Source organism: Numida meleagris, chromosome 19, assembly GCF_002078875.1.
Source record: "Numida meleagris isolate 19003 breed g44 Domestic line chromosome 19, NumMel1.0, whole genome shotgun sequence".
Classification (NCBI taxonomy): Eukaryota; Metazoa; Chordata; class Aves; order Galliformes; family Numididae; genus Numida; species Numida meleagris.
In genome coordinates this window covers 9,163,175-9,174,865 of record NC_034427.1, presented here as the reverse complement: position 1 = coordinate 9,174,865, position 11,691 = coordinate 9,163,175, and the positions used below count along the sequence as shown (strand labels likewise).

Below are 11,691 nucleotides of genomic sequence, written 5' to 3'. Positions count from 1 at the left end.
GGGGGGGCGGAGGGGAGCTGGGGTGTGCCCCCCTCCGGGTGCCGCATCCCCGCCGGTGTCCCCGCAGCCTTTAGGACTCCGAGGAGGAGCGGGAGACGCTCTGGAGCAGCGATTTGTATATGGCAGAGTTCAGGAAGCGAGGGTAGGAGTCTCTGTGCATCAGCGTGTAGATCTGGAGCTGAGCGTCGTCGAAAGTGTGCGAGGACGGCTCCTGCATCTTCCGGTTGATCACCTCCCGCACCCGAGAGTCCAGGCTCACCTGGGCGAGAAATGCGGGCTGTGGGACCCCGGCGACGAGACCCCAGCCCCGGGCACGGCCCCGCAGGGTGAGGACGAGGGAGCCGAGCCGAGCGGAGCGTTGGGGCCCGGCGCGGTGCCGCGATGACCCAAGGGGCAGAAAATCGGGTCCCAGACAAAGGATGGGGACGGGGCTCCGGGTGGGTTCGCACCGCTCCGGGGGCAGGGGAGCAGCGCGGAACTCATCCCCGCGGCCTCGGGCCGCGCGCAGGGTGCGGGGTGCCCCCGCAGCCCGCATCTCCTCGGCACGATGGTGCCCTCGTGAGGTCTCGGCCCCGCAGCACAGCCCCGGCGCGGCCACGCGAGGAGCTCCGGGGACAGGGACGTGAGACGGGGACATCGCTGCGCACGAGCACCCACCCGACGCCGTCCCGTTGGATTTAGGGACGTAGCACTCTGCCCATCCCTCCGGTCCCCCCAGCATCCTGTGCACGCGGGTCCCATTTCCCTAAGGACCCACCCCATGCCCTCCTTTTAGGAAGGGGCCAACACCTTCCCGGAGCATCCGTGCCGCGTACCTCCTTGGGCGAGAGGATGGAGATGTAGTCCTCGTAGATGGTCCTGGCCTTCTCGTCGATGGTGTGCTTGTTGCACTCGGTTTTGAGCTCCTCGCACGCCAGCCAGAAGAGCATGTTCTCCTCGCTGTACTCAGTCCGCAAGAACTCCCGGAAGACGTTGCGTCCCGCCGGGCTCTTCATCAGCTTGTCGAAGGACTGCGCCCAGCCCCGCACCTCCTCCGTGGTGGGTTTGGAGCTGTGGGGTCAGCGGGGTGGGAGGCAAAGGGAAGGCGTTACCGCCGGAGAGGGATGCTCGACGTGGGATGGGATAGGGTCGGGTTTTCCCTGTCGTATCCATCCCCCAGAACAGGGTTGTGCAGGGATGATCCCAGCTCAGGGCCAGCCCAGGGGGACTGTTCCCAAACACGTCCCCTGTGCTCGTGCTCCTGCTCAGGCTCCGTTCATTACGGAGCTCCTAGAGGTCTCCAAAAGTGCCCGCGGGGTTTGTCCTGGCTCTGCTCAGCCAGGCCACACCGTGGGCAGGGCTGAAGCTGAATTCCCCAAAAGGGGACATACTGTGCTGCCAGCTCTGCACATACCCAGGAGGGTGCAAAACCCCTCCCCGTGCTGAGCTGCACTGCTGACAGGTCCATGCACCAGCACTGACAGCTGGGGGAGCAAAATACTAATTACTAAAGCAAGGCAGGAGCCATCGTTACCACTGGCTAATTAATGCATCCAATCACCATGCAGATGCACCGGCAGAGCACCCACAGCTGCGTGCAGGTGGCTCTGTCCCATTGCCAAGGCAGAGGATGCTCGGTGCAGGTGCCCCCACGTGTCCCTGCGGGCAGGGGGCTTGGTGCATGGCTCCCTGTGCCGTGCTGTGCCATGAGATGCTGTGCCATGCACTCCGTGTCCCCGCACTCACCACGCTTCACAGTTTGGGATGGTCTCCAGTTTGGTCTCCCGGGACGCCCTCCACGCTCGCTCCCGGTCCTCGTTCCTAACGGGCAGATGGAAAGGTAGTAACGGGCGGCGGGGCATGGGGCTGCAGCCCCACCTCACCCTGACCCCTGACCTCCCGGCCACCAAACTCCCTCTGTGGGCACCCACATCCCACACCTCTGCTCCTTCCCTTCCTTTGTGCGATTCTGCCCTGATCGTGCGGCGGTGCATCCTGTGCTCAGGGCACGGCTATGCCAGGCGCCAGGCACCACGGCCAGCGTGCACCGTGCCACCCGGCACTAAACCACTGCTGCAGGACGCCGTGCTGTGCTATCGCCTCCTCCAGCCGCCAGCAGAGCCCAGCCCACGCAGGAAGTGGGTGGCCAGGACAGAATTAGGAAGGCAAAGTGCTGGACCCTGCACTCTGGTGTGGCCACGATGCCCAGCACCAGCACCGCCCGCAGCCAAACGCAGCGGCACCGATGTCCCCTGCTCCCCCCATCCTTGCCCCTGGGCTGCAAGAGGAAAGCGGCCTCCAGCCAACTTCCCCCGGCCCACGAATTTCGGAGCCGGGCGCCGACCGCAGCGCTTCCTGCTTGCAACACTGCCCCTGGCCGCAATCCCGGGTTTAACCCTGAGAGCAGCAGCTGGGGTGGGCACGTCCCCAACTGTGCTGTGCCACAGGGCCCAGTGCCTGCTGCCCCCGAGTCTGTGAGTGCCTGGCACCATCCTCGCTTGCTTCTGCTCGCAAGCTCCTGCAGATGCCGAGGTGGGACACGGGTGGGTGTCACGCTGCTCTCGGTCCTTGTTGCATTTGAGGAAACAAAGCTGGATCAGGAGAATGGGGCCCCAAGAGCAGAGCCTTGCACAGTGATGATGCATCAGTGCTGAGGTCGGTCCATGGGTTTGCACGGGGCTCAGCTCCAGGTTTGGATGCTCCTCCGGACTCGGTGCTGTCAGTAGCTGCAAAACCCAAAGCTGCTGCGGCGCACAAAGCTGTGAGCAATCCCACGGTGGGCTGATGCTGAGAGCAGGTTAGCTCTTCAAAATCAGGTTATCCGGGCACAAAAGGGAGCTGGGAACCTTCAGAGAGGCCAGGGGATGCAGATGGAGGTGAGCAGCTGGCGATGGCTTCAGGTGGTGCGGGGAGCAGGGGCCCAGCTCTGCGCTGCGCTGTGCATGGTGGTCCTGCTGCTGCCCTGGGTTTGGGACGGCCGCTGGCTGTGCTGCTCCCACGTGCAGCCCCAGCAGAGCCATCGATGCAGCACAGGATGAGTGTTCCCAGCCCGACGCTGCTTTCTGCTCTATAAATTTCTAAAGACTTGGCTGAAGGGAAGGAGCTGTGGTGCACTGGGGCTCGGCAGGGCGAGCTCACCGGGATCCGTGCAGAGGAGAGCAATGCACGCGACCCCGTGCTCCTACAGCGGCACCGCTGACACCCACTCCCAAAACGCCCCTTTCCAAAGCACTGCGTGCCATCCCCCTGCACGAACACCACGCACTGCCTTGTCTAATGGCAGCACACCTTTGGCTTTTGGCTGCTGACTGAGCGCAAAGCACACGGGCACCCCTGAGACGAGGTGAGTGGGGATGGCTCCATCCCAGCCGCGCTCCTGCACCGCTGCCCGTGGTGCTGTGCCCAAAGGGAGCCCCTCCCTGCAGCTCTGGCTGCGCTCACACCTCGGTGCTGCACCAGCCATGGAGGATCAAAGTGCTGCTCGCACGACCCGCGCTTACCATGAGCAACTGCAGCAGCAGCACCAGCAGAAGCAGCAGGCGTTGGGGCGGTGGTTGCTGGCGGGTTGCACCGTTGTCGGAGAAGTCTCATGCCGGGACATCGGAAGGGGTGGCTCTGCGGACGCGGGTCCTGCGTACTGTGAGGCAGGAGGGCACGGGGGGGAGTGAGCGAGATGCGGGCGGGCGACCACCCCGGCTCCCCCCACCTCAAAAAGCAGCGTTTGGGTCCAAGGGGTATCCAAGGGGCCGAGAACACTCCTGCAGCAAGCAGGTGGCCAGGAACCCTCCACTGTCCCCGTGCATCCTCCTCTCCCCATTACAAACACAGAGGTGACTGAGGGACCCTCGCGCTGTGGCTTGCAGTGATTTATTTCGGCCCCCCACTGCCCCCGGCCCCATTTCCATCTCACCTTCGTCCCAGCCTCATACACGGTGGCCGTGGGTGGGTCGTGCTCTGGGGGCCCTTCTGCTGCTCACTGCTGCTCCCAGGCCGCGGGTGACCCGAGCAGCCCGGTTAGCGTCCCTGCAGCCGCACGGCTGGAGCCTGCAACAAGCAAGCGGAGCGGCACCGTGTTACCCCCATGGTGAGGATGGACCCCGCATGGGAGCCGCTGGGGAAGGGCTGTGCCATGCTGGGAAGAGCCCTGTGCAGGCTGCAGGCTGGGGCAACGCAGGCGGGCACTGGTGCAAGAAAAGGAAGTGAGAAGGAAAGGAGAAGGGGAGGGCATGGCAGCGGGCTGCCCCACGCTGCGCTCTGACTCTGCTCTTCCTTTGCTGGCAGTGTGACAGCTCGCCCGCATGCGGCACCCATAGGGTCCCCCCACTGCCTGGGGGCTGCCTGCCCCGTGCTGGATGCCCCAAATCCCAGTTCTGCCCTGCAGGGTTTGTGTACAATCCGTGATCAGGGCTCAGCCTTGCACAGCTGTACCCTGCGCCATGCCCAGGCATGATCAGGGCACTTAGGGCCAGGATGGGGAAGTCAGAGCTGCTCCACGGCATCATGTGAGTGGAAGGAAACGGAGGAAGTTCTCAGCTCCCAGCCCTACACCCAAACTCTGTGTCAAGTGTTGGCCAGGCCCAGAGCTTGGCAGAGCTCAGCGGCCCCAGCTGCGCCTGCCCCATGTCCCACCTGCAGTGGGAATGCTCCGTGTTCTGTTGCCCCAGGTCACCATCCTGCTGCAGAGCCAGGACCTGGGATGTGCATCCCGGCAGGAGACAGGCTGAGCAAGGGATGCTGGTGGCAGAGGCTTGGAGCCATGCACCAGGGGCACAAGGACTGGGGGCCGCAGTCGCCTGCTACAAGCTCCTCTCCCCAGCCCTTGAAGCCCTCCCGCTGGCTCTCTGTGCTTCTGCAGGAACTAAAAAGGAGAGAGTCTGTGCTTCTCTCCCAATTGTCCCTATTTATAGCCCCGAGTGCTGGCAGGACGGCTGTGACCTTGTCACCCCGCTCGGCAGCAGCTCTGCGCCCTCAGACAGCACTGTTGGCAGGTGCATTGCAAAATCCTCGTTTTTCCCTTTGCTTTGCTTCCCTTGTACCAACCAAACTCGTTCTCAGTGGCTGCACAGCCAGCAAAACCCCACAGCAAACTCCGGTGGCCCCTTGCATCCCACTGCGCTGAAAGCAAAGGCAGTGCGGGCTCTGATGCAGCACTGGAGCACAGAGCACGGGGTGGCCAAGGGATGGGGACGTGGGGATGGAGCGGGGCCGTGCTGCAGGGGTGTCCCACCGTGCTGGGGCCACTGGGATGGCAGATCAGGAAGCAGAACCGCACAGAGCCGGAGCCCATGGGGAGGTGTGGGTGCGCACGAGACTGCGAAAAGAGGAAGGTGGCAGACAGGGGACGTTTCCCAAACGCAGACACGAGACGGCTCCAGAGCCCCCACCCAGCCCCAGCGCCCTGCGGTGCTGCCCCACACTCGGTGACGTAGCTGTGGCACACGGCCTCGGAGTCCCCAAATTCCGGGCATCCCCGCGCCGTGCCAGCTCCCACGCCCACGATGTCCCCCACGATGAGCCCTCCCCATCCAATCGCGGTGCGGAGGTGACAGGGAGGGGGCTGTGCCACCCCGGTGCACATCACCGCCCCGAGCCCTCATGCAGCCGGCCACGGGTATGCTCCCCAAAATCACTTTGGAAGGGAAACGTCCCCTTCCCCGGAATGGCTGCTGGATTGCAGCACCCACCAAACCCCATGGGCTGTTTCAGGCCGCACCGACGCCGTCCCCACACCCGTACCTGCGCTGTTCCGGCCATGGCCACGCCGTCGGCACCCGGCTCGCGGTGCGCAGCGTTGGCCGGGCAGGGAGCCCGGAGGGAAAAGAAGAAAGAGAGAGAAAAGAAAAGAAGCCGAACACATCCTCTCACAGGAAAGGGAGTGGTAAGGGAAGTGGCAAACTCAACTGAAGAGTTCAGACCTTTTTTGGGAAAGCCCCGCCAAGGCCACGCTGCTCTGCCCGGCCGAGAGCTGCGGGTGCTGCATCCCTCCCGCAGTGTGGGGACACAGCTCTCCCGGGCAGGACGGGGACATCTGGGGCATCACGGGGACACCGTGGGCATGCCAGCACCGGAGGAACCCATATAACCAAGGAAGTGGCCATTGTGGCATCACACCCTGCGCAACACAAGGATCCATGCAGAGGGACGGTGCCAACACGTGGTGCCCCAGGATCTCCTGGAGCATCACCCACGGGGCAAGGAATCGGGCAGCGAGCAGTGGGGCCACGGAGTGGGGGTGGAATGAGCCAGAGCCCCGAGGGCACAGTGCCACCCAGCAGCGTTGGTGCGGAGCGGGGCTGCCCCCACCTGCTGCCATGCAGCACTGGGCTGAGCTCCTTTGGCTGAGTGTGACTCACAAACAAAGGAAACGTGCGAGAGAAAAATCAGCCGTGCAACCTCAGCTTCCTCGACCGAATTTGCCCGCGGGGCTGCAACAACGGCGCAGACACCGGCAAAGGGAGCACGGAGCGAGAGCCGGGCGATGCAGCGTGCACCCATCGCCCCAAAACCCACCAAAATCACCCCAGCACCCAAAACCCAACCCGCCACACCGCTGCTGTCCCAGCGCTGAGCCCACACCGCTGCAGGGGAACTCCCCGAGCCCTGTGCAAAACCCCCGTGCTTTGGCAGCTCTGCTCCTTGGCTGGGACCCCCCGCCCCCTCCCCAGGTTTACCCCGTGGGCACAGCCCGGCCCCGCAGCTGCCCCCGCCCCGCAGCGTGCCCCAGCCACCTGCCGGCGCACAGGAAGTTTTGGGAGCTATTCTTAGAATGCTTTTTCTCTCTCTTTTTTTTTTTTTTTTTTTCCCTCCCACTTCAGCAATTAGAAGAAAGGACTCGAAAGGTGGGGCTCAAGCTCCTGCATTGGGATGACGTTTGTGGGCACGGGGCAAGGCTGACCCCCATGCTGCCAGCGCCGAGGTGACAGCGGTGCACAGGACCACAGCCCGATCCGGGACACCTCGACCACGTGGGGACCAAAGAGGTGGTGATGTGCTGACCTGAGCGTGCCCACAAAGAGCCCCTGCACACTGCAGAGCTGGCGGCGGGGAGCGGATGTCTCCGGGAGCCCTGCAGTGATTTCTTTGTCAGCCCCAGTCCCCAGCGCTGGGTGCTCCTGCACCGAGCATCCTCCGAGCCAAACCCCAGCAACATCCTCCACGGAGATCCCCATTGCACATCCCAACGCTCCCCATCCCACGTCCCCAAATTCCCCATTGCACATCCCAACGCTCCCCACCACGTATCCCAAAAACTCCTCACTGCACATCCCCCCAAATCCCATCCCAACATCCCAAAAGCTCCCCACCAAGCACCCCAAAGCTCCCACCACGCCCCCCAGTGCCCCCCATCAGACACCCCAAATCCCACGGCTCTGTCCCAGCCCCTCGGCCCCGGCTCTCGCCCAGAAACGTGGTTAATTATTTCAGAGCATAAAAATAGCACCTGCGCCAATCAGCTGGGGGATTTAATAAGGCAAGCCCTGACAATTATGTTTCTATTAGTGGAGGTATCGTGGCGTTGTTAAGGCAGACTCCCATTAAGCATTTGGTAATGATCCATGCGAAAGGAGAAAGATCGCGGGGATCAATACTGGGCAGAGGCACGGGGCGAGCTGCGGGCGCACGGGTGAGGGAAGGAGGGAAGGAAGGGATGAAGCCTTGCTGTGCTGCTGCCCAGACTGTGGTTTGCAGCTGGAGCAGTCCCTGAGCAGCACCGTGGCCGCACATCCCTCTGCTGAGCATCCCTGGCCCTGGCACCGCCTGCATGCACCAAAATCCCACTTTTGGTCGCTAAATCCCTCTGCAGACGGAGAATATGGAGCACGTTTGCTCATGCTCAGGTTCATCCTGGTGAGAGGCAGGAGGGTCCCCGTGCACACGGGTGCAGGTGGCACAGTGTGGGGCTGGCGGCCCCCTCAGCACCGGGAATCCGCGGTAACTGGGGTTGTGAGCCTCAGAGAGCCAAGGGCACGGAGATGGGGCATCGCCTTTTCCAAGGAAAGGGAATACATCATGGCATTGAGGTGAATGGAAACCCTCTGCATCCCGGGGAGGTGCTGGGGCAAAGGGCAGCTCCATACAGCCAGCAGGTGTCTTCCTGCCCAGCCCCAGGATGAGACCAAATGCGGCACCCGGAGCCCCCAGCGCTGCACACGGAGCTGTGTGCCCACCCCTGTGGGCATCGGGGCACTGCACACTGCCAGCCTGGATTGGAGCTTCTCGGGGTCAGGCTGCAGGCAGAGCCCAGGAGAGGCACCCACGCCGGTGGGCATGGCTCACACCGCATCCCCTCTGCTGCCCCATCCTCAGGACAGCCCCCGGGGGACGCGGTGAGCCCGCATCCCTGTCCGTGGGACACACACCAGTCACCGCCACAGGGATGCTCTGCGCCGTCCCGTCTGTGGCAAGCACCGGGGAGCTCTGACACCGACCCGTGGGTTATTTAAAACCCGACCAAAGGGGAACAAAGTCTGCAGGGTTCAGCTCGGCCACGCAGGGAGGAGCTGGTGGCATGGAGGAAGGAAGCGCTGTCACCCTGCATGGCCCCTGTGCCACGGGCACGGCGCAGCGTCCCGCACCGCCTCACGGCAGCGTCTTTCCTCGTTATTATTTTTTGTTGTTTTGGCGAGGCCGGCACGAAGCTTTCCCTTCCTTTTCCGGGGTTGCTGCACCTGTTTGCTCTTCTCCTGCCCTTTGCACTGAACCGCCGCGCGGGCATTTGCCTTCTGCAGGAGCCCCCCGTGGGTTCACGTAGGAGACAGGAGGGAGGGCGAGGGGAAAACCCAAACCCCGCGCCCCAAACACTTTGCTGGCTCCGTGAGGCCCCTCTACACGGAGCCCTGTCCCCAAACCCAGCAATCCTCACCATCTGTGCAAAGAGCCCCCAGCAGCTCAGCACAGAGCAGGTGAGGCCGTTTCCAGGGCTGCTCAGAGAACTGGAAGTGCTGCTTGTTTGGAAAATCTACCCTACGTTTTCCTGCTGTCAGGAACCCCCCCCTTTTTTCCATGCCTGTAACGAATATTGATGCTGAACCCCAACAGATTCCGTTGTTCTCCTTGCTGCTGCTGCTCCACCCTCCCCTGGGCTAAACCAAAGGCAGGAGATGGTGTGGGATAGGAGCAGTTCTGGGGCTGCCCGTGTCCCTCCCCACGCCCTTGGGCGCAGCACGAGCCCGGCTTTGGTCTGTGCCATAGTTTTACCCCAAAGCCACCAAACGCCGTGTCCCCTGGTGCCCAGCTGCCAGCACAGGGGATGCACCCCCACCCTGTGCACGAGGAGCGGCCCCACCACAGTCTGTTGGAAACGCGCTCGCTGCAACACGGCTCTCCAGCAAAATGCAGAGCATGTGGAGCTGGCTGGGCTTGCACTGCAGGGAGAGAGCGTAGATCGGCACTGCTCCGGCACCCAAGGGTGATGGTAGAGAAGGGAACATGAGGAGCCGTGGCATGGGAAGCACGTGGTGAAGCGGAGCGGGGAATGAATGGAGTGGGCACTGCTGGAAACGGGCAGGGAGAGCTGATGGAGTGCTCAGCACTGGATGAGATGCCCACAGGGCCTAGTGCTGTGGAGCTGGAGCGGGGATGGTGACGTCCCCCATGGAGCAGCTGCCAGGTCCGGGCTGCAACAGAGTGAGAGCTCAACACCTTCCCCTTGTGCAGCAGTGTAGGACACCATATGCTGTCCTCTCTTCTCCATTGGGTGAAAACCGTTCTAAGAACCGGGGGCAACGTCCAATTTCTTCCCCTCAAATCGAGAAGTAGCTATTCAACAACACACAGAACCAAATGGTTTTAGACCCACCCCCTCCAAACGGCCTTTGCAATGGAAACGCAGAGACGTGCAGAGACGAAGAAGGAACTGAGTAATAGGAAGCGGCGGTGGGCACGGGGCAACCCGGAAGCGGCCGCGATCCCGGCGCAGCGCTGCACCCTGCTCACCGCCCCGCTGCTGGGGTGAGGGTGCATGGCGGGGGCTCACTGCAAGAAACTGCCCGGGGGGAACACAGATCCCCACCTGAGGGATAGGGCAGAACCCAGCACAGTGGGCCTACATCCCCCAGAGTTGCGTTTCCAAAGGGATTTTCTCTGGAGGATACAAAAAGGAGGGACCGCCACGGCAGCTGCGGAGGTGCCCTGCAGAGCTCGTGGAGCTGCTGGCCCAAAGCTGCTCATGGTGCTGCTCCTGGGGGAACTGCTCTTTGCACGGGCCCAGCTGAACTCAGGGTGCTGCAGCCCGGTTCCAGCCCCACAGTGAGCTTGTGGCAAAGAGAGGAGAGGATGCACTTTGGGAGGCAGTGGAGATGCGCTGCTCCCGCACCTCGGGCAGCTCAGCATGAATTACTCTGGCGGGGTATTCTTCTCCCTTTCCCTCTGGAGCAGCACGATGAGATTATCTGCCTTCGGTTCCTTTCATTTTATTTTAAATAACGGCATCAAAACGGGCACACCGACCCCGACTGATACACATCCGAGTCACCAAGCCCCTGCTTCCCCAGTATAATCTTAGGAGGTAGAGTTTGTTTAATTGCCGAAGAACACGACTGTATTTTGATTAGCAGCTTTGAGTCATTTGTGGGGAAGGGCTGAGGCGGAGGAGCTGAAATCCTTGTAGGGAAATCTGATGTGGCTCTGTCCCCTGGGACGTATCCTGAGGTATGCGCCCACTGGGGCAACCCGACGCACACCACGTCCACCGGGACGGCAGGCACGGTGAGCACCAACCCTGCCCATGATGGCGGAGCCGCAGCCAGAGGGGAACCAACTCTCCTCACAGCGGGGAAATCCCTCCCACTCACTTAACACTTTTTGTTGAGTTTCTTAAATAAGGCCATGGATCCGCGCCAGAGCAGCCACACGGGGAGGGAGGGAGGGAGGGAGCTTCCCGGGGGATCCTCGCCGTGCCCAGGGATGCGGCCGGCCCTCTCCATCCCTCGGCCAAGCCGCCAAGCCCACGTGATGGGCTCGTGTTGGGCGACAGATAGATGTCACGTCCCTCTGGGGGAGCCACATCCCGGTCACTGGGTCCTCTGGTCACTAAGTCCCCTGGTCACCAGGTCCCCCTGCCTGGTGCTGGAGGACCCGACGCTGACCGGAGCCTACGCTCACCCTGACCTCACCCAACCTCCCCATGCCACAGCGAGGTCAGGGCTGCTGGTGGGGCACAGCACCGCCGGCTGCAGGGAGCACGCAGGGGACCCCGCATCCCACAGAGGATGCTCCAGCACCGCACACCTGTGGGTGCAGAGAGGGCCCTGGGGGGTGACCCCAATGCAACGCTCCCCTGGGTTGGGCAAGACCCAGAGCAGCCATCTCCGAGGCGGGAGGGGGCCCCCGGCTTCCTCCTTCCTCCTCCATCCTCCTCCTCCTCGCAGGGGCCCGGCCCTCCCCGGGGGTGATGGGGCGGGAGGGGATGAGAGGGGAACCCCCCGTTCCCCCTGGCTCGGCGCGCCCTGTGCCCCCGCCCCGCGGAGCATCGCGCTGTGCCCCCTCGCGCACGGGGCCGGTGACAGGCGGTGACACACGGACACACGGACGCAGCCCTCCCTCTCCGTCAGCGCCCCGCGATGCTCAGTGTATGTGCCCGGGGAGGGGAGGAGGAAAAGGGGAGGATGCACGGAAAGGGGGGGATGCGTGGGAAAGGGGAGGCGGTCATGGAGAAGAGGGGAATCGTGGAGAAAGGGGGGATCATGAAGAAGGGGGGTGCGTGCAGGGGGG

General features: G+C 63.1%; 1 protein-coding gene and 1 long non-coding RNA gene across 4 annotated transcripts in view; one reads left to right on the top strand and one right to left on the bottom strand.

Moving 5' to 3' along the window:
- RGS19 (regulator of G protein signaling 19) overlaps positions 7–11,691 on the bottom strand; it is a 12,287-nt gene continuing 602 nt past the window's right edge. The window contains exons 2-6 of one of the 3 annotated variants that reach the window (XM_021416720.1): positions 3,890–4,023; positions 3,480–3,616; positions 1,726–1,800; positions 816–1,050; positions 7–259 (exon numbers count right to left, since the gene is read on the bottom strand). In XM_021416720.1, the coding sequence (XP_021272395.1) occupies positions 71–259; positions 816–1,050; positions 1,726–1,800; positions 3,480–3,580 (600 nt within the window). In that variant the 5' untranslated portion in view covers positions 3,581–3,616; positions 3,890–4,023 and the 3' untranslated portion in view covers positions 7–70. The other 2 variants (XM_021416721.1, XM_021416719.1) reach the window with 2 other exon arrangements.
- The window catches only part of LOC110408183, a 22,876-nt gene continuing 15,215 nt past the window's right edge, over positions 4,031–11,691 (top strand). Inside the window, exons 1-2 of the long non-coding RNA XR_002444203.1 lie at positions 4,031–5,590; positions 5,686–11,549. This is a non-coding gene — a long non-coding RNA (uncharacterized LOC110408183). The remainder of the gene's footprint in view (positions 5,591–5,685; positions 11,550–11,691) is intronic.